At 51.2% G+C, this 24,505-nt stretch overlaps 2 protein-coding genes across 5 annotated transcripts in view; one reads left to right on the top strand and one right to left on the bottom strand.

The window, feature by feature from the left end:
* Positions 1 to 1,370: 1,370 nt before the first annotated feature.
* Ppp1r1a (protein phosphatase 1 regulatory inhibitor subunit 1A) lies at positions 1,371 to 10,439 on the top strand. Its single transcript, XM_090326901.1, has 7 exons — positions 1,371 to 1,687; positions 5,694 to 5,754; positions 7,214 to 7,251; positions 7,616 to 7,679; positions 8,571 to 8,720; positions 9,650 to 9,744; positions 10,309 to 10,439. The coding sequence occupies exons 1-7, from the start codon at positions 1,604 to 1,606 to the stop codon at positions 10,312 to 10,314; spliced, it is 498 nt and encodes a 165-aa protein (XP_090183027.1). The 5' UTR covers positions 1,371 to 1,603; the 3' UTR covers positions 10,315 to 10,439.
* Positions 10,440 to 12,121: 1,682 nt separating this feature from the next.
* The window catches only part of Pde1b (phosphodiesterase 1B), a 29,201-nt gene continuing 16,817 nt past the window's right edge, over positions 12,122 to 24,505 (bottom strand). For 2 of the 4 annotated variants that reach the window (XM_090326865.1, XM_090326872.1), the window contains 14 exons: positions 22,988 to 23,101; positions 21,511 to 21,693; positions 21,259 to 21,325; positions 20,458 to 20,574; positions 17,389 to 17,529; positions 16,911 to 17,011; positions 16,688 to 16,813; positions 16,456 to 16,557; positions 14,888 to 15,008; positions 14,532 to 14,613; positions 14,119 to 14,227; positions 13,542 to 13,672; positions 13,080 to 13,199; positions 12,122 to 12,665 (listed from right to left, as the gene is read on the bottom strand). In XM_090326865.1, coding sequence (XP_090182991.1) covers positions 13,096 to 13,199; positions 13,542 to 13,672; positions 14,119 to 14,227; positions 14,532 to 14,613; positions 14,888 to 15,008; positions 16,456 to 16,557; positions 16,688 to 16,813; positions 16,911 to 17,011; positions 17,389 to 17,529; positions 20,458 to 20,574; positions 21,259 to 21,325; positions 21,511 to 21,693; positions 22,988 to 23,101 — 1,498 coding nt within the window. In that variant the 3' untranslated portion in view covers positions 12,122 to 12,665; positions 13,080 to 13,095. Of the gene's footprint in view, positions 12,666 to 13,079; positions 13,200 to 13,541; positions 13,673 to 14,118; positions 14,228 to 14,531; positions 14,614 to 14,887; positions 15,009 to 16,455; positions 16,558 to 16,687; positions 16,814 to 16,910; positions 17,012 to 17,388; positions 17,530 to 20,457; positions 20,575 to 21,258; positions 21,326 to 21,510; positions 21,694 to 22,987; positions 23,102 to 23,213; positions 23,404 to 23,976; positions 24,092 to 24,505 lie in introns of those variants that run through there. The other 2 variants (XM_090326881.1, XM_090326889.1) reach the window with 2 other exon arrangements.

Genomic DNA, 24,505 nt, shown 5'->3' with positions numbered 1-24,505 from the left:
AGAGACTTCGCAGCCCTCAGGGTCTTTATAAACCCAGCCTCTGCTCTGAGAAAACCAAACCAAGGAGCAATCAAGTAGCCTCCAAGTAAAAAGATCCTGCTAGGGGAGGGAGACCTGGGAGGCTATTTTGGGAGGCAGGTGGGGAAGGGGCCAGACAAATATGGGCCAAGAGGGTAGGAGACTGAGAGTTGAAGTTGACCCTTTGGTGGGGAGAATGGGTGACCAACCCTCAGGTCCCTAGAGCACAAGGCAGAGATTTGTAAGGAACTTGTCAATTGCTTGGCTTAGGGTGTAAAAAGAAACAGATCTCCTGGCCGGGCCCCCGCCCCTCCTCCAGTACTCTGCCCTTTCTCCTTCCTCAGCTCGGCTCCCCCACCTCTCTTCCCCTCCCTCCCCTAGAAGGCATGCAAGCTCAGTGCCCAGCACCTCCCCTCCCTCTGTCCAATGATCCCCAGTCCCTGGCACAGGGCAAACCACAGCCTATGAATATCCTATCTCCCTCACTGGCTAGTATTAGTTGACATCTTGATTCCACACCAAGCCAGTAAGTTCTTTACATAGTCTAACTTCCCAGGCATAGCAGATGATTCTCATTATTCTGCCAGTAGTGAAACTAGTCATGGATCCCTGTAAACACTGTAAACACCTCCACCCCAAGGCCAGGGGCTTCCTTGAACCAACCAACCCTCCTCTGTCCCTTGCCAGCCTTTCACCTATTTTACAGCCCCATAATTTAGCAAGTAGAGAGTGAAATCTATTTCACAAGCATTCTTTGGCTCCCCTTCCCCACTGCTCCTTAGGGCGAACCCCAGAAGGTCTCTTTCCAAGCCCTCCACACGCTCCCATTGACCACCCCCACCCCCAGACCCCCCTGAGTCTTTCAGCTCTGTCTCCCTGCAAATCCCCCCCCAAGTTTTCACCTCCATTCTAGTGTTTCCCTCTCAAAGGAGACCCTTTCCAAGTCTAACCTTAATCCTTTTTCCTGCGGCACGCCTCAATTCTCCCTTTTCCCCATCTTTTCTCTAAGTGACAATCGCCTTTTGATCATGCATGGTGTGCCACCTCTTCTCCGCTGCGCCCCTCCACTTTCCCGACCCCCTAAAACCTGCCCACGCTGGGAGAACTTCCCGATAACGGTTCCCAAATCCTCTCCCAGCCCTCACCTGGGTACCCGCCCTGGCTGTCCATTAAGGCAAACCCAGGCGCGGGCGCCTTCTGGCTGGCTGGCTCCTAGGGGAGGTGACCCCACCCCCACCCCACCTCCTCCTCTCTGGAGCAGCTGGCGCAGCCACGAACGGGTTAAGGTTCCAGGCTGGGGAGGAGGGAAGGGTGGAGAAGGGGACCAGGAGGGGCGGGTGCGGAGCCAATCGGTGGTTTCTGAGTCCCCGGAGCCCGGGAGCCGGGAGCCCCGGAGCTCGGAGCGCAGTGCCGGGAGCTTCGCGCAGAGCTCAGCGCGCCGGGCTGGGGCCGGGGCCGGAGCGCAGCCAGAGAGAGCGCGCCCGCCCCAGCCCCGAGTCCCCGCCGCGCCGCGCCGCGCCGCGCCCTCCCCGAGTCCCCGCCGCCGCCAAGCGCCGGCCCCGCGCCCAGCCCACCGCCGCCAGCCATGGAGCCAGACAACAGCCCCCGCAAGATCCAGTTCACCGTCCCGCTGCTGGAGCCACACCTGGACCCCGAGGCGGCCGAGCAGGTGCGGAGCAGGGCGGGGCGCGGGGCCGGGGGACCGGGGACGCCGGCACACCCGGGATCCCTCGCCTGGTCCTGCCTCGCTCTCCCTCCCCACTACGACCCCCTCCCCACCACCCGTTTCTTTTTGCCTTGGAGGGCGAACGCGCTCCGTTCGGGAGGGGAGGGGGTCTTCATCCCCTCCCCCGCCAGCGGAGCCACATCCCGCCCCCCACCCCGCCCCATCTGCGCTTGGAGGATGGACGAGCGCGTCCCTGGGACCGGTGTCCCCGAGAGCCGCTCTTCCCCTCCCCAGCCCTGGAGGAGGGGGCCCACTTGAGGACACGACTCATCCCCTTGAGCAATTTCGTCCCCCCCCATCAGCCCCTTCCCCTCCACCGGAGTTTCTGCGCTGGGTGACCGCGCAGAGGGGAGGGCGGGGGTCGGTAATGGAGGAAGCCTGATGCTGTGCGCGTCAGAAGAGAGCTGGCTCTGCCTGTCCCCCTCCTAACTAGAGAAAGGGCGGAGGTCTGCGCGGAGGGCTGGGGGCTGGGGGCTGGAGGGGGGGGAGAAGGGTGGTGAGGTCTGCCGACTGAGGCTCCCTTGCTCAAGTGTGAACACGTGGGTCCTGATGTTCAACTACTGCCCTTAGGAGTGGGGAAGTGGGGGGGTGAGATGATGGGGTGACAGTGGGAGGGCGGTGGAGGGCTGGAATTGGTGGCTGTCTAGAGGTTGGGGTCCAGGCTGAAGCCATCTGCGAGGCTAGGTGAGGGCCTGGGCTCGCGAGGTGGGAGGCCGGGGGCCCTGGCCCAGACTCCTGGCCTGGTCTATTTTTAGCTCAGAGCAGCCTGGCAGAGGCAGCAGCGAGTGAGCGAGGGCGCGCAGTGTGTGTCTCCCTAAAGTGTGGAGCGAGTGTGGAGAAGGTTACAACCGACTGCCTGTCTGCCAAACATTTAACTACTGCCCCCCCCACCTTTTTGCATTCTTTATTTACCTAGACCTCCCCATTCCCAAGGAGAAGCCAGTTCCCACAAGGCCAGCACTCTAGAGCCCCCCAGGTAGCTGTCAGACTCTGCCCCAGACTCCCCACCTGAGAAACTTTGTGACCTCTTAGGATGGGCAATAGATTGTGGCATTTTGTCGTTGTTTCATCGTTGTTTTGGGTAGAACAAGTCTGAATGACACACAAAGGGCAGTTTTGGTGGCTCTGCCTGTAGCTTCCCAAAGTCAGGTAGGGATTGATTGTTTGCTCCTCTGTAGGGGACTGTCTCACCTCCACATCTCTCAGGTGTGGCTTTAGGAAAAGCTTTAGGAAGGGTGAGGAAGAATGGGCAGTACTTCCGTGGGGTGAGGCTGTTCTGCCTGGTAACAGAACTAAGATACAGCTAAAAGGACTGGCTAAGATGACTCCTAACCCAAAGAGGAGGGGGAAGAGTCAAGAAAAAAAGTGGGGGCCAAGAGGACTGGGGGCTCTAAGGAGAACTGCCTCCCACTGGCACAGACAGAGCCCACACCTGCTTCTGTTTGATTTTGAAGCAGGCAGGTGTGGTCAGTGCCTGTCGGGAGAAGGAGGGGCAGGCACCAGGACCAAGAGACTACAGAGCAGGGGTGAGGGAAATGAGGGGATCAGAAGCCTGCTATTCTCCTATCTTCTGAAGTGTCTGTCTCCTTGGTATGAAAGTCTACCTGCAAGTCTAACCTCAACCTCTCCAGCTGTGACCTCAAGTGTGTAGGCAAAACGTTCCAGGCTTGGCAGAAGCTCTGAGCAGAGGGGCAGGGGGTGGAGAGGGTGCCCACAAACTACCAAAGCTTTGGCGTGACTGGTTTGGAAACAAATCAGAAATGAAGCTGCCAAGTGTCCTTGAGAGCTAGGGATTGGGGTAGGTACAAGGAAAGAGACACTTGCTCACTTCCTGGGGGTTCAGGAGGCTGGGAGTCAAGGAGCCTGATTTTCCTCCCTCTGCTAGAGGATGCCACAATTTCCCAGAACTCAGTCCAGGCCTGGGTACTGGTGAATCAGGCATGTAATCCTAGTGATGGAGGAAGCTGAGGTCTGCAGATACTGGTTCAAAGCCAGCCCAGGCAGGAATGTATATGAAACTCTCCTCTCCAATTAACTACCAAAAGGCTGGAATTGGAGCTGTAGTAAAAGTGGTAGATAGAGCATTCGCTTTGAGCAAAAAGCTCAGGGACAAGGCCCAGGCCCCAAGTTCAAGCCGAGGAGTATGCACATGTACACACACACACACACACACACACACACACACACACACAGACACACGTAAAAAAAAAATAGAGGTAAGTTAGGGACCAATCATATAGGCCTGGTACCCTTCCAAAGGCCATTTTTGTCACACATAAAGTCTCCCAGGGCTACAAGTTCTGATGTCCTCTCACTGTACCACCCTCCACTCCACCCTCTCACTCACAGTCTCCCTCCACTCCCCTTACCCCCACTGCTTTCTCACTAAGGCAGGAAGAAAGCTGGGGAGCCTTCCCTTAGTAAAGGGATGCCCCTACACACATGAAACACACATGCCAGACTCTCTGTTCTCCACCCATTTGTACCAAGAATAGTCACAGACAACTAGCAGTTTATGTTTGGACAATGTATGCATGTGTACACACACAGCTGGGACCTTGAAATGTCACTAAAAACAGATGCCACTACATTCTCCAGGAACGATGGTGCCCTACCCCTGTTCTGCACATACCATTTTTTCTCTTTGGGGAGAGACCCCCTGGCTAGCTTTCAGAGCCCATCTTACTATACCCACTTTGAAGAGAAGGGCATGATCTCAACACCCCCAGCCTTCACTGCCAGAAATGATAGTAAGTCCTCACACCAAGATGAGAATTTCCTTATTCAGCATCTCTTCTCTCCACTGTGAACAATTTTAGTCCCTTCCCTGGCCCCATTAGTCTCTCCTGCCCACTACTGCCTGGAGGAAACAGGGGTGCCAACCCCCATTGTTTCACTCTCTTCCAAACCTTTAGAGCTTCCCCCAGAAAATGGAAAACTACTTGTCCCAGCAGCCTTTGGACTGACATCAACACAAACAACTTTATCAGCAGCAGGATGAAAGAACAGCAGCAGGAGGGGCGGGGGGGGGGGCGGTTCCAATCAGCTTATATGTTAATTTCTCAGGATAGGACTGGAACTCAGAAAAACATGTTATTTTGAGACAGGATCTCTCTTGATACCCCACACTAGCCTTGAACTTCTACTTTGTAACCTCAGCCAGCCTCTTAACTCAGGAACACCCCTGCCTCCATCTCAGTCCCACTTCCAAGTTCTGGGATCATGGACATGTGCCACCATGCTGGCACCAGCATATGATTCTTCAGCTAGTTTCTAGGCCCTACCTAGGGCCCTTCTTCACAGTATATTTACCATGAGATTTCTCCAGACCTCTTTTCCTGGCAAGTCAAAAAGCCAGCATGGCCAAGGATAAAGAGGACCTTAGGGAGTGAGAGGCAGTCATATCCAGATGCCCCTCTGTGAGTCGTCCTCCTAGCTTGGGTGGGCTTGACGGAGAGGCTTTCTGCAACCACTGGCCCACAAAAAGTTATCATCTATGCTGGGAGGATGGCTGGGAGGCTGAGGGAAGGCCCTGTGCCCTCTCAGGTTATTTTCTGACCATTGATCCAGGATGGACGGAAGGACAGCAGGCCAGAGATCGATGCCTTAGAGCAAACAGAGCTGCTAAGATGGAAAACTAGATGGAACCAGGAGAAATGAGGAGACAAAATAGGGGGATGGGGCCACACAGGGAGCTAAGGTGGTCTTTTGGGTAGCTTTCCCCAGAGTCCTTACATACTCCTCAAGGTGAGCTGGTCCAGCCCATTCAGCCCTACCCAAGGAGGGAGATGGGCATACAAGCATGCCCACAGTAACCTATCGGACCCAGTATAACCTGGGTTTGGGGTGTGTGTGTGTGTGTGTGTGTGTGTGTGTGTGTGTGTGTGTGTTTGAGGGATGTTAGTAAGTGACACCTTTCAACATATTTGACCTTTTCCTTTTCTCCCAGATTCGGAGGCGCCGCCCCACCCCTGCCACCCTTGTGCTGACCAGTGACCAGTCATCCCCAGGTAACCCAAGGGAGGGATTAGAGGAGGAAAGGAGGGGGCAGGACTGGCCAGATGGACAGATCGGAGAGCTCAGGCTTCTTTCTCCTAGAGCTCAAAGGCAAAGAGGGAGTGGCTGGATCGTGCAGATTTCTTTAGCTTTTGGAAAGATGGAGCAGTGCTAAAAAGTCAAGGGGGCCACCTGGTTCCCAAGACCCCCTAGGGGTTTGGGATGGTCAACTGAGTGCTGGTTGCTATGGCAACAGCCTTCCAGGTTTCTCCAGCAACTGAGACACAGGCTGCCCCCACCCCCAGAGGCAATGACAGCTGTGAGGGGGAGGGACCGCCTCCATTAGCTATCTTCAGGGGCCCCCAGAGGGGCAGGGGAGGTTAGCAACAGCTCAGGGTGCAGCTGGGGATTCTGGTCACCAGTTTCCCCACTAATGTCTAAAGGGAGAACAAGGTGTCAGATTCTGTTGTGTCTAGGGAACTTGACCGTAATGGAGGAGAGGTGGGCAGGTGGATGAGCTAGGCTGGTACTGGAGGTGCCCTAGGTCTTCAGCTCCCCTCCAGCTACCATAAGTGATTTGTCTTCCTGGATCCCTCACAGAATAAGTGTACTGTTCTCCATCAGTGTAGAGTATATACTGGCATACTATACTCCAGTACAGGACTCAGTGCTAGCCTTGGGGAAGCAGAAGGAGCCAGGGGTATTTCACATGAAAAAAGGAAATAGAGTTGGGTGCTGTGGCTCACGCCTGTAATCCTAGCTTTTCAGGAGGCTGAGATCTAAGAATTGAGGTTCAAAGCCAGCCCGGGCACTAAAAAATGTGAGACCCTTATCTCCAATTAATCACCAGAAAATTGGAAGTGGCACTGTGGTCCAGTGGGTAGGGTGGTAGCTTTAAGCTGAAGAGCTCAAGGATAGCGCCCAGGCTCCGAGTTCAAGCCCCACAACCAAAAACACAAAAAACAAAAAAACAAAAGACACACACACACACACACACACACACCCCTAAAAGACCACAGATTGGGGCCATGAGTTTGGCCTAGTGATAGAGTGCTTGCCTAGCATGCACGAAGACCCAGGTTCAATTCCTTGTTACCACCTACATAGAAAAGGCTAGAAGTGGTACTGTGGCTCAAGTGGTAGAGTTCTGGCCTTGAGGAAGCCCAAGGACAGTGCTCAGGACCTGAGTTCAAGCCCCAGGACTGGTTAAAAAAAAAATGACCACAGATTGTGCCTTCAAGGACCTCAGGGTCTGAGTTAAAGATGCACATACAGATCAACTCCAGGGTCAAGGCCAAGCCTGGATGGAGCCAGCCAGGGACACAGGAGAAGAGCCTCAGCATGTACAGACTTCCTGGGGACATATCAAGAGGAAAGTGATTGGACAATCCCCTCCCCTTAGGTACTCAGCAATTTGGGGGCCTCTTCCCTGGATTTCTTGTCCTCATCATCTTCTTTCCCTATTCCCCTCAGAGATAGATGAAGATCGACTCCCCAATCCACTTCTCAAGGTGAGCTGGCTCCTCCCACTCAGCCCAATCCCCCAGACCCGCCGGCAAATATGGATATTATTCCCCAAGACTCTGCCCCTTCTAGATCTGGGGGTGTGGCCCCAAAACTCTGCGCCTGACTTGTGGAATCTTTTGACTTGCTTTTCCTTGTGCTCCCCCCCACCCCCACCCCCATCCCCAAAAGAGGTACATGGCTGGACCTGTACATAGGACCCCAACACCCACATTCTCCCTGCTCCTCAGGATAGGGGCAGATGGAAAGGGGGAACTCCCTCCTTTCTGAAATCTACCATGTAAAAGCATGACAAGGCAGAGGGGGGAGCGGGAGGGACTGGCACCCATCTGCGCCCTATGTCCTTCACAGTCCACTTTGGCAATGTCTCCACGGCAACGGAAGAAGATGACGAGGACCACACCCACAATGAAAGGTTTGGCAGACCCTTCCCAGCCCTTGTTCCCTCCATGCCTGAAGCAGGGAGAAGACCCTACTGACCCATAGGAGGAGGCTGTGGAACCATGGGTAGCTGAAGGGGGACGGAAACCCCCAACCCTGCCTCTGAGTGGAGAAATTGCTTAACCTATAGTACCAAGCCTGAACACTGCCTCACGGTGGCAGATAAATACTGTATGTGGCTGAGACTTAGTATTTTATGCCTGTAATCTTTAGCCACTCAGGAGGTGGAGATCTGAGGATCACAATTCAAAGCCAGCCTAGGAAGGAAAGTTTGTGAGACTCTTATTGGATAATAATCAGCAAAAATCCTGGAAGTGAAGCTGTGGCTCAAATGGTAGAGTACCAGCTTTGAGCAAAAATGCCCAGGCCCTGAGTTCAAGCCCCAATACCAACACACACATACACACACACACACACACACACACACACACACACACACACACACACATCAAATAATAATAATGATGATGATAATGTATGTGAGTTCACCAGCAGGACATCCAGCTCACATAAGGTACTCAAATACTTCCTGAATCTAAATTGAGTCTTTTACCCTGGTTCCAAGGGAAACCATAGATTCCCGAAAGTTAGGAGGATCTTGTTCTTAAAGGCTCTTTTTCCATACTCCTCCCTTCCCTTTAAAAGCAGTATCTTTTTGTAATCTAGCTTTCTTCCCCTTTCTTCTTGGCCATCGGCCACCCCCCCCCCCCACCAACCTCTTGTTTAGATCTCAATGCATAGGAAAGACAAACACCCAGCAAATATGTGCTGAGCTGTTAGTGGGGATGTCAGATGAGTGGGGAGGGGGTATGATAGGGGAGACTCTAGCCATCCATGGTTTCCTTCCTTCTCTCCATGCTCCCAGAGCTCCAGACGATGGTTGAACATCACCTGGGGCAACAGAAGCAAGAAGAAGCTGAGGGAGCACCTGAGAGCACAGGGACCCAGGAGCCCTGCCCACGTGGGATGCCAGACACAGGAGCGTCATGGCTGGGCAGCTCTGGGACAGCACAGAGTATGTACAAGCTGGGAAGGGCCCCAGGCTTCCCTCAACTGCTAGGAAATAGGGAAAGAATTGGAGCCGGGCAGAGGTGGAAGGGTAGCCATAGATATGGATGTATTTGCATGCATTTACATCATCTTACTGTATGTCACTGGGCCCTTCCCATCTTGAGCCTCAGAGAGCCCTCTGGTGGCTTGGGGGAGGAGGGGAGAGCCTAGAGGAAAAGCTCTCAGCCCTGGAACAGAGCCAGGACAGGAATTCTGGCTCTGCCATTTGCCACTTTACCAGCTGAAGGGCCTTGAGCTAAACTTAACCTTGGTCTATAAAATGATAATGTGATAACCATGGTGCCTATTTTATTGGGTTGTGGGAATTAGATGAGTTCGCCTCAGTTCCCTGACACATACAAAACCCATGGTAGCAGTGTGGTATTCACCCGCTGGCCACCAACCCTTTCCTCTGGATGTATTCCAGAATTCAAAATGCTTCTAACTTTATGAAAGTGATACAGAATATAATACTGTATATAATACTCCCTGCAGAGCACCATGTAATCAAATACATGAATATTTCAACAATCCAATGAATGGTCTCACTAAGTGGGATAAATAAGGACTAAAACTAGATTCGTATCAGTTCAGGTCAGCTATAGCCATACATGGAGTTTGGACCACAATTTTTTTAAACTTTTCTTTAGGGTCTTCCCCCCCTCCAACTTCTGATTGTAGATTAATAATAATAATTAATAATCATACATTTTTCAAAAATGATGAGCCTCTAACAGTACTGTGATCAGAAACAAAACAGTTGATCTTGTCAGTTTGCGCTGGATTCAGGCCTCATTCAGGCATTACTGGGTGGCGCCTGTTCTAAGAAGCAGCAGCCTCTTCTCTTCAAGGTTTTCATAAATCCTTCTCCCAACACCCATGTTTCCTCTTTAGAGCCTGCAGAATCTATCCCCAAAACTCAAGAGAGGTGCAATGAGGAGGAATCCTCAACCCACATGCCACCACTGGATTCCCAAGGGGCCAATTCGGTAAGACACCCCATTCCCCCTATCTCTTCCCCAAGCCTGACTGCCAGGTAGGCCACCAGGCCTGCAAGAGAACAGCTGTGTGGATAAGAGCAAGGAGTAAATATTTGGAATCAGGGGCCTGGGGGGAGGGGTAGACACAAAGACCAGCTTCTGTCACTGGAAAAGCAGCCTTCTGGTAAGAGGACTGGCATCTTCTTCCCTGACAAAGAAAGGGAATGGGATTAAACTATAGCAGAAATAATGGACGTTAAACTCTGAGTAGATTCCTGGCTCTCCTGGAACAGGTGATAGAAGTAGGCCAACAGATTTTTTTGTGTGATAGCCTAAGGGAAATCTTCACCTGGTAAAGGTAAGAGGCATGAGGAGACTGAGCACTTAATTTATAATTGTCAGTCCCTTCCCCTTAGCTGCCCCTTTCCCCTTATAGGTTGCAAGGGGGAAGAGATGGAGAGCCATACAAGAATAAATTTCCCAAGAAGATGGGTAGTTGGGCAGATCAGAGGGAATGAGGTGACCCTCTGGTCTCTGGGTCACCTGCCCTTTCTGCCCCCTTCCCCACAACAGGTCTGAGAGGAGAAGGTATCCTGGACTCCTGAAGTTTGGGGATGCATGGACACTGGATCTCTTTCTTATTCCTTCACTTTTGGGGGAAAAAATCTCTTGTTTTTAAAAAGTGATAAATTTGCTGTTAGGTCCTTGGCAATTTCCTTCTTTTAAGACTTGGGAGAATCCTTTCTCCCTCCCCTTTTGTCCTCATTCTGCACAGCCCAACTGCCTAGGGAAAGGAGAAATTGGGAAACCGAGCAGGAGTTCTCCCCTAGCCAGCCTTCACTTGCTGTGGAAGGAAAATGAAGATCAGGCAGTAGGAAAATCAGCTTCCAAAAGGAAAGAGAATCATCTCCCTTCTCCCCCCCCTCCAAAAAAAAAGTTCTTTCTCACTAAGGGTGATCCACCCACCCTGCCCAGCTGGGACTGTTTGGGCTGCCATCTGCTGGATAAAAATAGGAAGTGCAACCTAGTCCTAAACCCTGGGGAAAGATGGGGGCTGATTGTTCAAGTATCTCCTCTTCCACTGGTGAAACCACTTCCCTGATTCCAACCCATTGGAAAGGTGACTAGAGAACACAGTGTCTGTTAAGAGCCCCTCGATGGCAACCCAGGTTAATCTTTCTCCTTGTCCTAGGCACTGAGGAGCATGAACAAGACAAAAACCAGTCATAGGCGAAGACATGTACTCTGATCCCCTAGTGCCACTTTTTTTTTTTTTACATTTTCCCAGGTGGGGAGGGGAGGGGAGGGAAGGGAAGTTCTTTCTCCCTCCTTGTTGAAGCCACAGTGTCAGTGCAGAGATAAAAGAGCAGAGCCTGGGAAGTGTGAAGTTAAGGCCCCACCCCTGACAGGCAAGGCCTCTCTGGGCCCTCATCTTGAACTCAGGAAGAACACACCAGCAGCAAGCCCGGTCTCCCTTCTTTATTGATCTCTGGCTATAGCAGGGGCCTGGGAGACCAAGGGCAGGGGTGAGTCACATGCGTCTCTGCCCCACTCAGGTGGGGAGGGAGGGATAAATCTCAGGGTGGCAGGTCTAAGAGACCATGAAGATGGACTTCACAAGAACAGGGCCCACGTACAAATGTATGGCCACTATTTACAAGGAAGGAGGAGGGCAGTCGCCTGGACTTTGACCTTTCCTGGGGTGGAGTGGGGGAGAGGAGGAGCCTGAGGACAGGAAGGGGCACAGGATATGGCTGGGATCTCACCAGAGGTCACAGCAGCAGCAGCTGCTGCTGCAACAGCAGTCCTGAGACCCTCCTGCATCTACCTTCCACCCACCAGTATCCCAGGGAGGAGGGTCTTTTGGTGCCCATAGATGAGCCAGTTGGGGAAAGGGGGGTGGAGGGAACATGGGCAATGGGGAGAAGAGGGGTCAGAGGCACCATCTCAGTTAGCAATACATTACACTGGATTATACCTCCCCCTACCCTACCCACCCTGAACCCCAACGTGGCTGAACTCTCCTGCCTGTGCTCATAAAATACATCCTGAAGGTGCTTTGCTGGGAAGACCTCAAAGCACTTTACAGACATTGGTCGGATGGGAGCCTTCTAGCTATAGGGAATAAGAAGGAAGCCAAGGCCCCCCAAGACTCCTCCAGAGCAGGCAACAAGCCCCAGGAGTCCAGGCCAGCCCCAAGTTCTCAAAGCCTTGGGAAAGGCCTTGCCCTCAGTCCCTGGTCTAGAGGGCTCCTCTCTTCCCCTTCCTCACCACTTGGGCATGGGAGAGAGGGGGAGATTGCAGGGCTGGACGTGGAATGGGCTAAAGCAGTGCAAGTCTGGGGTAAAGAGGGTACCCGCACCTCCCCCCCCTAGAAAGGCCCCACACTCTGAAAGCACCCCCCCTCGCTGCCCCACATGTTAGGGCTTTGAAAACCCCCAGTTTGTTATCCCATTTCAGCCCTTCTCGGGGGAGGAGAAGGGGAGCCCAGACCTGCCAGCAAAGATCTGGGGTGGGGGACTGGGGAAACCCCCAAAATGTATTGCTTAGAAACTCGGAGGCAAAGTGGATAGAGGAGGGCCTGGGGGTGGGCTGGCATCTCTCTGACCCTCCCCTCTAGGCCCTGGGAAGCCTCTGGAATCTCCCCCCTCTCCCAGGTAGCCAATTGGCCATGGGGTGGGATGGGGGGTGTCTGGAGGCAGGGGGATGGCACAGTGACCATTGGGAGCCTGAAGTCCCCTAGGAAATTAAAGTGCACCCCAATGGATGGCAGGTGGGGAGGGGCCCTTCCCCCAACCCCACACTCTCTGGCATTTGGCCTTTGGGTGGGTTGTCTCTTCCACAACCTCCATGCTCCCTTGGAGCAGATGGGGGAGCCAGTCCCGATGGATGGTGCTAATGACATCGAACACTTTGGACTCAGTGAGGACCTGGGGAAAGGAAGAGTGAAATGGCTCAGTTCCCTGGTCTTTGACTTCATTTCCAGCCTATAGTTGAGCACAAATGTCCTTCAGAAGCATGTGAGCCCGGAGTATGAACTAGGCTGACATGGAAGCCCCCTCACCTAACCTCATGGAGCCAGGGGGCCTCGCCCAGCCTTCTCCCTCACTCACACAGCCATGTGGGCCGGCCACCCTGCCTGTGCTGTTCTGTCCTTTCTTCCTGTAGAGGCTGTGGGCCCAAAGATGGTGGGAGGATTTCCCTGCTTCCCATCTCACCCTACCCCCAGCTCACCTATGCCTTTACAGTCTAGAAAGAGGGTAGGAAAAAACTCTTGCCCATCAGACCCCAGCGACAAAGAACCATCAGAGGCCATATTGACCCGGTCTCCAGCTGCAGCTCACCTAGGCTAGCCCTGGGCTAGTCCAGATTCCCATTCTGGTTGTGCTCATCTTCTGCTGGGGAGGGTGGGGTCTCCTCCTCGCAGGGGGACAGCTCGTCAATTGACATCTGGTTGGTGATGCCTACAGGGGGCAAGGGTACAAAGGATGCCAAAGTTAGATGGAGAAGGGTATTTCCCCCAGAACGGATGACATGATGAAAAGTGGATGATTTGCATCCACCACCTATCAGATCCTCCCTAGCCTGCAGAAACTCGCAAGTGGATGCCCCCAAGGCAGAGCCAGACGTGTCAAGGTGCCATGTACAGGGCCCCTCTCCTCTCTTCCAGCCTCTCCTGGGGCCTAACCTTAGTCTGTCTGGCTCCATTCCCACTGGGTGTTAGAGCTGCCCTGAGGCGTCTCTGTGAAATTCTTCTCCCCCTTTGAAGGTTGGCTGCCCACCCCACCCCATCCCAGAGTGCCTACCACTTGCTGCTCGTTCCTTCCATTTCTGTTTGTTCTCCTGAATGTACTTGGTCCAGGTGGAACGGAAGCTGACCACGTCAGGGTTGGGGTCTCCCACGTCCACATCTAGGGAAGGCTGGCGCCACTGGAAGCTACGAGCGGGACACACATATACACACACACACACACCCCAAACCCCAATTCCAGTCCACTCCTGAATCTGCTTCACGGGTTCTGAGAAGATGCTAGACCAGGATGAGTTTTAGGGGACTGAATCCTCCTGTTCCCCTGTCCTCCCTGCCCCCCTTCACCCTTCCCTAGCTGTACCCCCCCCCCCTTCTCCACATCTTCTCTCTTGGGAGAAAGAAAACAAAAGCAAGATTATCTGAAAGGCAATAAAGACTGAAAGAAGAAACCACAATATGGATGTGGGGGGCACTGGGAGCAATCTCACACTTCTGGTCCCACTCTTCCACCTGTGACCTGGAGGAGTCAGGATCCACCACGACCTCCTGCCATGAGTCAGTCCTCAGTGCATCCAACTCCCCCTCCTCCCTAACCCTGGACCAGGAGATCAGGCAAGCCCAGCCACTCTCACCTGGGCTGGCTTTTAGACTTGGAGCCATCATCCACCAGGGGCTGGACACTCTTCTCTGCCACATCAGTCAGCACAGAGAACGTAGGCTCCACAATGAAGTCAATAAAACCTATGGGGAAGGGGATGAGGCACCGGAGATGTCTTACTGGAGGGCAGCTGGGCAGAGGATAGAATTGGCACTATCAGGTAGAACGTGGCGGAGAGGGACCTAGAGCGGCAGGCTTCCCTGTGGGGATGGCTTTAGGTTATTTCCTTGTGAGCCCAGACCCCTGACCTGCCACAAGACCCTGTGCTCTAGCTAAGCAGCCAGCCTCTGTAGGAAATGTGGTTTGGAGCTGTTCAAATAATGCTGGCTCAGGTACACATAGCACTCTTTTCCTTTCCCATTCTTGTCCCGAGAGCAAAGGACTCACCAATCTGGGACTGGGCCACCAGAGTGGAAGTGCGATCACACAGCGGGGAAAAGGGCAGGCCCAGCTCAGCCTCCTTGTCACCCTGGGGAGAGAGGATAAGCTTGGAGAGGATGCCCCTCACCTTCCAGAATGGTAGCGAGTACTAGAGGGTTTTTGGGAGGAGAGGAATTTCTGCCCTTTTGACCTAGAAATGAGTGAACTGAATGTAACTACAGGCCACCATCGTGCAAACCCTGAGGTCTTTATCACACGGGTTTAGGATCAGGTCAGAAGCAAAAGGTCAACGGAATGAAGAAGATCTAGAGTGGGAGCAAGAAGCCACCCAGGGCAAGGGATGGGCGTCGGTGCCATTCTACCTGGCGGAAGAATTCCTCCATCAGGGCCTTGGTCCAGCGGCTGTGGACAGACCACTGTTTGGTGGGGTGGCTGATGTCAGCAGCATGGAGCAAAAGAGACAAGGCTTTGGACTTGTCAATCCTGGTCAGGGAAAGTGTCAAATAGAGACAAACTTTTAGGAAAGGATCAGATTTAGGAAGAAGAAAAAACAAAAACCAGGGCCATTCCCTGACTTCCCAATTTACCCTTCCTCAGACCCAAAACACACCCTCCTAGGCTTCTCTCTCTACCTCTCTCTCTCTCTCTCTCTCTCTCTCTCTCTCTCTCTCTCTCTCTCTCTCTCTCTCTCTCTCTCTCTCTCTCTCTCTCATACACACACACACACTCATGTATATACATATAGCTGCCCAGGTTCCTTGCTGAGAACCCAGCCTTAGCCTCAAAAGGCACAGGTTTGAATTCCCCCCACAAGCTGTGACCCTGAGCAAGTTACATAAATTTTTCATATTTTGTTTTCTTTACCACAACAATAGAAATAACAACTCAACTCTACCACATATTGAGTTGTTCTGAGGATAAATGGCATACAATAACTAAGTATTCATATAATGAGTACTAGGTAGATATTACTTCTAATAATAATAATTACTATAACTTGCCACAAACAATTGCCTACTATGACACCAGACATTCTCCCACTTCAGAACACACACACACACACACACACACACACACACACACACACATTTGTATACACCCCCACTCCTAGGCAGCATTAGATCCAATTGTATTATTTGATCTGCATGGATGGAGGAACTGGGTGGGAGGGGGTCGGTCGGACATGGAACTTGAACTCAGGGTATATGAACTGTGCCTGAGCTTTTTCACTCAAGGCTAGCATTCTACCACTTTGAGTCATAGTGCTACTTCTGATGGTTAAAGATAAGAGTCTCCTAGAATTACTTTCCCAGGCTAACCTCGAACCTCAGTCTTCAGATCTCAGCTTTCTGAGGAGCTAAGATTATATTCCTGTGCTACTAGTGCCTGGCTTGGCATGGTTTTTGTTTTTGTAGGTACTGGGGCTTGAACTTGGTGCCTAGGTGCTTCTATAAGTTGTTATCATTGAAGGCTGGTGTTCTACCATTTGAGCCACAGCTCTACCTCCAGCTGGATGCTTTTGTTTATAACCTCACATGACTCTGCTAGTAGTCCTCTCAGAGTGGAAACTAGTAGTGAGTTGCTACAGAACCTGTTTGCTGAGAACATTCGGGTCCACAAGGATTGAATACATTTCCTGACATTCCCAACACTCAGCCCCTCTTCCTTCCCTCCTCTGTCTGTCCTGCACCTACAAGACTGACTTGCTAGATTCCAGGCCGCTGGACACTCCCCAGGTCAGCTGCCCAGGCTATATGTAGTCCAACATTCATATACACCATGAACTCTTACACAGATACATTCAGAGACGTGTATGAAGCCATGCGAATCTCTATAGCCAGCAAAAGACCTGTCACATCCATTACCTAGTGTCCCCCCCCCATTTACTTGCCCCACCCCCCAATGAGAAGGGTCACTCTATAAGTGTTACCTCTCCAGCTGCTGTAAAGCCGTCTTCATGGACTTCACTTGCTGAAAATGGCAAGACATGTCTGTAGCCAACACCATCTCAATGACCAAGGCCCGAAGCTCTCTGCCAGGACAGAAAACAAAAGAGACTTAATCACCTCTCTCACTCTGCCCAGACAAGAAGCTCTGGGGATAGGGGAGAAGACTGGGATACACAGTCTCGGGGGAAGCCATGCTTTCTGTCTCCTGCTCACACAAACTCATCCTTGGTGAGGTTGATGAAAATGTTCATCTCATCATCCTGCATCATGCGGAAGACAGAGCTGATGTGGTGATTCTCCAGCACTGAGCGGTCGTTGTATAGGATGGCGCATTCTGACCTACACAGATCAAGGTGATTAGGCCCAGCGCCCTCAGAACACCACCTGGCTCCTCCTGGCCCCTTCCAAGTGCTCTCTCCCTGCCACCCCGGCTCACTTGGTCTGGATGTGGAAGCTGTTGGTTGTGCCTGTGTGCTCATAATCATGGATGGCTGCAGCAAAGGTGATGGCCAATACCTCAATCTCTGATAGGCAGTGCTGAGGAGAAAGAGGCAGAGGGTAAAAGAGGGTCAGTCTTTTACCAGTCACTGGCCCCAAAGACTCTCTGCACAGCAAGGCCACTCAGCCTATCTTCCATCCTTCAAGCCCAGTGCACAATGAAGGCAGAACGGGATATCTCTGTTCCTGAAGTAGCAAGGACATTCCTCCACCCCCAGCATGCCCCATCCCCACTGTGTCCTAGCATGTGTCCCTAGAACTGCCTTCCACATTTTGGTACACTCAGGTTTTCTTCAGAAGCCTAGAGGTGCCAAAAGAAGACCCAATGAGAGGAAAATGGCCTGCAGGGGAGCTGAGATTCCACCAGTTCTGAGGCTACAGAGGTAGACTTGGTCACAGGACTGCAGGGCACCTACCACCATCCCTGTGCGCAGCAGGAAGCAATGGACCGTCTGGGTCACGTCGGCTGCGTGGATCTGGTTGTGGTAAGGGTTCTTGTATTTCCCATAGCCTGTCTCCAAGGCCTCCAGGAAAGACATCAAAAACACAGTGGGAATCTGCAACACAAAGGAATTCTGGTTACTCAGGAGGCTGAGATCTGAGGATCACAATTCAAAGTAGGCCCAGGCCAAAAAAAATGTATATATATCCATGAGACTTTTATCTCCAGTTAGCCAGCATAAAGGTGAATGTAGAACTGTAGCTCATGTGATAGAGCACTTGAGCAAAACACTCAGTGACAGTGCCCAGACCTTGAGTTCAAGCCCTGCACCAGTACACACACACACACACACACACACACACACACACACACACCAGTACACACACACACACACACAAAGCGATGTCAGCCAGTGCAGTGGCTCATGCCTATAAACCTAGCTACTCAGGAGGCTGAGATCTGAGGGTTGAGGATCAAAGCTATCCTAGGCACTAAGGACCGTGAGACTCTTATCTTCAGTTAACCACTAGAAAACTGGAAGTGGCGCTGTGGCTCCAGGGTTAGGTTGGTAGCCTTGAGCTGAAGCACTCAGAGACAGTACCCAGGCCCAGAGTTCAAGCCCCACTCCTACCAACAACAAAAAAGTATGCCAGATATGGCAGTGACAGGACCAAGTTCTGCAATGCCATCGTCCTTTAAGAGAAAGCACGGCAGCTGGGCACTGGGGAGGCTGAGGCAAAAGCATTGGGAGTTCAAGGCCTGCCTTGAGCTACATAGCAAGCTTCTGTCTCAAACCACCATGACTACCGAAAAAGAAAACCACCCAGAGAAAAGCATGAGCTTTGCATCTAAGTGGGCTCCCATCCTGCTCTCCCAGGAAGAGAGAACTGCTGGTGTGACCTTGGACAAGTCACATGCCTCCTTGCGCCTTCAATACTTAATGGCAGGATGAAGCTAATGCCACCTACCTGGAATTTAATGAGATAAGTACAAGGCACTGAGTAAATGCTCTCTAAAGAGTAGCTATCATTGTTATTATTTCTCTGGAGATTTCTAAGAAAAGGAAAGAACACTTACCTCCTACTTTCTAACCACCCTACCACATCTTTTAAGTCTAATGCCACAAAGAAAGAGCTCAGAAGCAGGGAAAAAAGTAAAATAACCTCATAGGAGCTTGGCTCAAGTGGTAGAGCAGCAGTGGATCAGTCTCTCCTTTAAGCATGCAGACACAACCCCCCAGTTCCAACATACACACACACACACACACACACACACACACACACACACACACAATTGGGAGCAGCCAAACACCAGTGGCTTGTGTCTGTAATCCTAGCTACTCAGGCTGAAATCTGAGGATCCTGGCTTAAAACCTTCCCAGATAAGACAAAGCCAAGAGACTCTTATCTCTAATAAATCAGCAAAAAAGCTGACAGTGAGAGGTGTGATTCAAGTAGTAGAATTCCAGTCTTGAGCAAAATGCTAAGTGAGAGGGAAGCTCCAGAACCAGAATTAAAAAAAAAATGACCAAGAACAGCAATCTGTCCATCTATTCCCTGATTCTGCCCCTGACTGTGTGCGTGTCCTGGGTACCTCTGCATCCTCCAGGCTCCCAGAGGGCAGGCTAGCATGCATCTTTACCTGTCCCTGGATCTCCTGAGTCTGAAAGAAAGGGACAGAGGCACAGGACTTGGGGAATCTTCCATCTAGATGAGTTATAGGAATAACAGAAGACACGGATGATGTGCCACTGGTCAGACCCTAACCTCCCCCACCCCTACCCCTGGAGGGCTGTGCCCCAAATTCAGGAAATTTTAAAGGACGGTTGCCATGACAACTGCCCTTGCTTTTGCGTTGCCATGGCGTTCCTAGGGAAGGAAAGGCATGGGGAAAGAAAGGAGGTGGGGACCCAGGAGAACAGCAGATCCCAGTGGAAACAATAAGTACTTCCCTTTCTCTCAGTGCCTTGGAAAAGGAAGATGGGCTGGCCAAACCCAACCCAGTGCATCTGCTCTAGGGGTTCCCCCAAACCCAGTTTGTTCCAGGTAAGGAAGAAAGTTTGGAAATGGCTGGTGACTGGGGTTTTCTGGGTACCAGTATGGAAGAATGTAAAGTCAGGACCCTGCTAGTCTCTGGCCAGAGGGCAAAAGTAGAAAGAAATACAATTTTCTGAGCACCTCAGAAAATTTACAGAAACTCTCTTGGGAGTTGTTAGAAAAGGAGGAGTCAAGGGTCAAGGACAGAAAGACAAATAGTCTGTTCTAGTGAAGTGAGACCAGAAATAGCTGGAACAACCCTTGTAGGACCCCCATGTGGACATTTCTTGCTCACTGTATATGCACACATTTCTCTTCACCTCTAACATCGACCCAGGTACCCTCCAAATAGACATGAGCAACTCTTCAGCCCCATGCTCATCACTTTGTTTTCCGAAGTGGATTCATTTCTTCCTGGCCCTGATCCCTTTCTCCTAGTAAGACCAAAGAAGAGGTCTTACACCTAGATTATCCTTCCAGCCCAGCTGGAGAGCAAAATAAGGCCTGCACACTCAGCAAGTCCCACATAGCCCCATCCTACTCCTGCCAAGAAACAGCCACCAGTCCCCCTACACACACCCCTAGGAAAATCCCCTGAGAAGAAACCAGAGCTGAAGGGCAGAGGACAGAGTGGCTCATTTTGTTCTCTCTTCACTTCCCCACCTTGGAGAAACAAATAGACACTCTAGTTCCCCAAGGCTCTTGATACAGTATTGGGCTCTAATACACAAACAGGAGTGGAGAAGAGAGGTAAACTGCAACCAGCCCCGACAGAGCAAGGCAGGAGAGGGCAGAGGAGTGAGAACAGCATCCCAGCTGGCACTGGCAGACCTAGAACCTTTCCCCAGGAGACAGTAAGTGAAGTCAGACACCACAGCCAGTACCAGAGAGGTTAGACTGGGTCAAGCTCTGGAGACTTCTTTGCCACTAAAGACTAACAGAAGGCATCATGGAATCTACTTGCAGAGAATCTCCTGGAAGATGAAGGAGAGGAGAGGTAGGCTAACCTTGAAGCGACTGATGAGGTTATGTCGAGTCAGCAGCTCAAAAACAATGGTCCTCAGGGCGTGATCATCCGCTGCCCGGTTCAAGGAAAAGACGTCAAAGCACCAGAGGTCCAGGTTCTGCAGAGAAACAACGGACTTGGTAGGGAAACTCTCTTTGAGACTTCAAGGGAGGATGCCCAATGTTTGCAGAAACTTGGGGAGCAGGAAAACAACGAGGTGGTAGACTGGGCCTCTTTCTTCCAACGTATATCTGAGTATGGGAGGAACAAGAAGACAGGGATTTGCCTCTGGAGGATCATGGGAACAGCCACTAAAAAGGAAGGCAAAGGGGAAAGGATAGGCAGATAAGGAGAAAAAGTAGCAGAGGTAACAAGCAGCCCAACCTGGCACTTCTTGTTTCCATAGCGCCTTGGTTCTACTCAAATACTCCTTCCCATAATGCTCGGGGTGCCCATTCAACCAATGAAAAGAGCCAGGCCACCACATATACAGGCCATGAAGTAAATTACAGCAAAGCCTAAGGGAGGCGCTGTGGGATGAGATTGGGACTGTAAAAACTTCCCACAGACTCCAATGGACTCCCTGGTCTGGGTCCCCTTTGGAGAGTCTCCATACTTTTGTGGCTTTCCTTTCACTTTCAAAGATGGGAGGCTGGACAAAAGAAAGGAAAAAAAGGAAGGAAAGAAGGAAGTAGAAGGGAGGAAGGAAGAAAAGGAGGGAGGGGAAAAAAAATCACACCATAAACAGCTATTCCACCACCACCACCCCGTGCTTCTTGATATCCCCAAACCCAGGGGTCACCTTGAGACAGTTGTGGACTGCAGTGGAGTAGGTGGGAGCCACAGAGGTATATGTTCTCCGGAACATCCTAAAGGAGAAGAATGAAACCCATGAAGTCTGGGGACTCAGTATCCGATCAGTTCCGTGGGGCTTCGTAGATAAGACATGGTCATAAGAAGCTTATGGCTGGTGGGGTCATAAAAAAAATAACAGAGAGACTGGAAAGAGGAGCACGTTAGAGGCAGAGGAAGATCTCATCCTGGCAAACCTTACCGCTCCACAAAGATTCCAGCCTGAACAGCATGCACGATGCTTCGGAACTTTGGCTTCTCCTCTGCCCTGCGGCCTTTGGCTCGAGTCTGCTGGGTGAAGGTGGAAGCCAGCCAGTCCCGTACCTCTGAAGGTACAGCATCTGACCGCAGCTCCTGTAGCTCGTCCTCTGTATCTAAGATTTGCCTGAGATCCAGAAGGGAGAATCACAGAAGAAAAGATGGCAAGTGTTTCCATAGCCTAGAGACCCTGCACCCAGCTCCACCCACAAAATAATTAATGTTCCTACCAGTCCTCTCTGTCATGGATCTTCCTTTTTCTTACTACATCTGTGAGTGTGTGTGTGTGTGTGTGTGTGTGTGTGTGTGTGTGTATGTGTGTGTGTGTGTGTGTGTGTGTGTGTGTGTGTGTGTGTGAGAGAGAGAGAGAGAGAGAGAATATCCTGGGGCTTGAACTCAAGGCTTGGGTGCTATCTCTGAGCTTTTCTGCTGAAAGCTAACATTCTATCAGTTCATCTGCTTCCAGTTTTTTTGGTGATTAATTCAAGATAAGAGTTTCACGGTCTTTTCTGCATTGACTGGCTTCAAACCTCAATCCTCAGATCTCAGCCTCCTGAGTGGCTAAGATTATAGGCCTGAGCCACATGCACTGAGCTTCTTACTATGTTTTTTCCTGTCTGGATTGCTATCTAGCTTCTCCACTCACAGTGTGGCTTTAATCAGCCTGTCTATAGCCATATTCAAGCAGGCAATGAAGTATCATCTGCCAGAGTGTTAAAGAATAGAACCATCCAGCAGAAATAAATTGCAAGCCACATCCATAAAAAATTTAATATCCTAAGAGGTACATGGAGAAGATAGAAACTGATTAAAAATTTGTTTTTGTGATGAATTTTATTTAAACAAATCCCTCCAAAACATTAGCATTTCAACATAAATCCACATCAAACATATCGACAGATTTTTACACTTTTTTCTAAATCTTCAAAATCCAGTGTGTAATTTACATACATTATGTATGTAAATGTCAACTCATCTTTGCCACATTGCCATGTGAATTCAGAGGCTACCAGATTGGCCAGCATAGGTCTAGAAAGGTCTTTTATACTGGGAAGGTTAACAATAGATAAGCTTTAATGTTCCTTCCATTTCTGAAATCATTTTGTGTGTGTGTGTGTGTGTGTGTGTGTGTGTGTGTGTGTGTGTGTATGCCAGTACTGGAGCTTGAACATAGGCCTTGGGTGCTGGCCTCAAGGCGAGCACTCGTCCTCCCCTCCACACATCTGAGTTTTGTTTTCTTTTGCAGTACAGCATGCCTTGCTGCCTCCTACTCTGTCCCTCTATCTCTGCTCAGAAGCCTCGCTACCTACTCCACCCTATCTCTTTCTTCCTGTCTGTTCCCCTCACACACCCTTCATGGCCAGCCTTCTGGAACCCTGGCTACCTGCTATCTTTCTCCTCTGACTATAGGCCTCTCTCACCGTGTCTCATCAATATAGACGGCCTCCAGGAGAGATGCTGTATATTCCAGGTTTTTCTTCAGCTCCTCAATGTTTACCTCCCCATTCTCCAACTGCTTCACCATGTAGCGCAGCCTGCGGGTTTTAGATACAGACATCCTGCTTAGACACTGTTCCCTTGTCGGAGAACTACCGTAGGGGACATTCTACAGAAACATCCTCAGACTTCCATAATCATTCAAAACACCTGGGTTTTCATTCCAGACTGTAGATATTGCCTGTAGTACATTCTCTTCCCACAACCCCCTCCCCAAAGTTTAAGCCCAGGTTTTTCTGACTCCATCACTCCATCTCCCAACTGATCTTTCTGTACCACCCGTTAGCCAGCAGCTTTTGCTAACTCTTGGTTAAACTGCCCGGGCCCCACAAAATCAGGCAGATACAAGCCACTAGGATAATGTTTTGGGGATAATTTGTTAAATAGTCTGAACATGGGATTAGCAGCCCCCTGAGGATCAAGGCAGGGCAGGGGACCATGGCCCCAAGCCCCTCTCCCTGGCAGAGATGGCAAAGACACCAAACAAAGACTATTCTCAATGCATTCGCCTGGCCTCACTCCACACAGGCAGAGCTAATGGATTATGATTCCAGAATCCATCAGCCAGGACAAAGCTGGTTAACCCCTGCCTGCCTGGGCTTGTGGCAGAGAGAACCTGGCCCAGTTACCAGGCCTGATCTCTGCCCCTGGACAAGCCCAAGCTTCTGCCAGGGCAAAAGCAGTGAGATGGGGCAGACTCTCACTCACTGGACACTTTGCCTCCAGGGACCATCTCCTCACTGGTACAGATTTGGGGTGCAGAGGGAGGTGGTTAGAAATTAATGAGAGGTTTCCTAGAAGCCTAGTGTGTCCAGCTCAGTCATAAAACTCTCTAGTTGTAGATGGTGATTTTGAGGAAAGCCACAAAACAGCCCTTCATCTTCTCCCTCTTCTTCACCCTATCCCACCTCACCTGAAGCCAACACAAGGGTGCAATGGAAGTCATTTCAATTCCCCCTCAAAGGGGCTTTGGAAACCCAAGGTCACCCTCTGAGTCAGAGAAGAGAATGAGTCAGGAAACCAGAGGCTGAAATTAGCCTCAATTCCCAAGGGTGCTGGGGGCAAGGGGTGGGGGTGGGGGGAGAACAATAGCATTCCTGAACAGAAACAGCTCTAGAATCCTGGGGATCACAGAAACTTTGGAATCAGGGGGTGTCCCCCAAATAGCCAGACCCAGTAAGTATCCCTAGGCAATTCTCATATCAGAGCCCAGCAGTTCTGGTCCACATGTCTGAGAGCAAATGGGGCAGAAGGGAATGAGGCAAAATGGGAGGAGGAGGAGCAGAAGTGTTCAGGGGCTCTGTCCTTGGCATTATCAGTCACATCTCACTTCCAGCCTCCCGCTGCTCTGTTTCCATGTAGAAACAGCAGGTTGTTTAACAGGAAGAAAAGAAAGAAAGATTAGGACAAGCCAGCCTCACTCCTGCTTCATTAGGGAGAGG

This window comes from Megascapheus bottae, chromosome 2 (assembly GCF_031878675.1).
Source record: "Megascapheus bottae isolate mThoBot1 chromosome 2, mThoBot2.hap1, whole genome shotgun sequence".
NCBI classification, from domain to species: domain Eukaryota; kingdom Metazoa; phylum Chordata; class Mammalia; order Rodentia; family Geomyidae; genus Megascapheus; species Megascapheus bottae.
The sequence above is the reverse complement of the archived record's forward strand: the minus strand, read 5'-3'. Positions and strand labels throughout refer to the sequence as shown.

What these genes read in the sequence shown, in the direction of transcription:
- Ppp1r1a (XM_090326901.1), top strand. Translation starts at nt 1,604, where the DNA reads ATGGAGCCAGACAACAGCCCCCGCAAGATCCAGTTCACCGTCCCGCTG. An exon ending in ACCCCGAGGCGGCCGAGCAG is followed by an intron (nt 1,688 to 5,693) that starts GTGCGGAGCAGG and finishes CTTTTCTCCCAG; the next exon opens with ATTCGGAGGCGCCGCCCCAC. An exon ending in CAGCTCTGGGACAGCACAGA is followed by an intron (nt 8,721 to 9,649) that starts GTATGTACAAGC and finishes TTTCCTCTTTAG; the next exon opens with AGCCTGCAGAATCTATCCCC.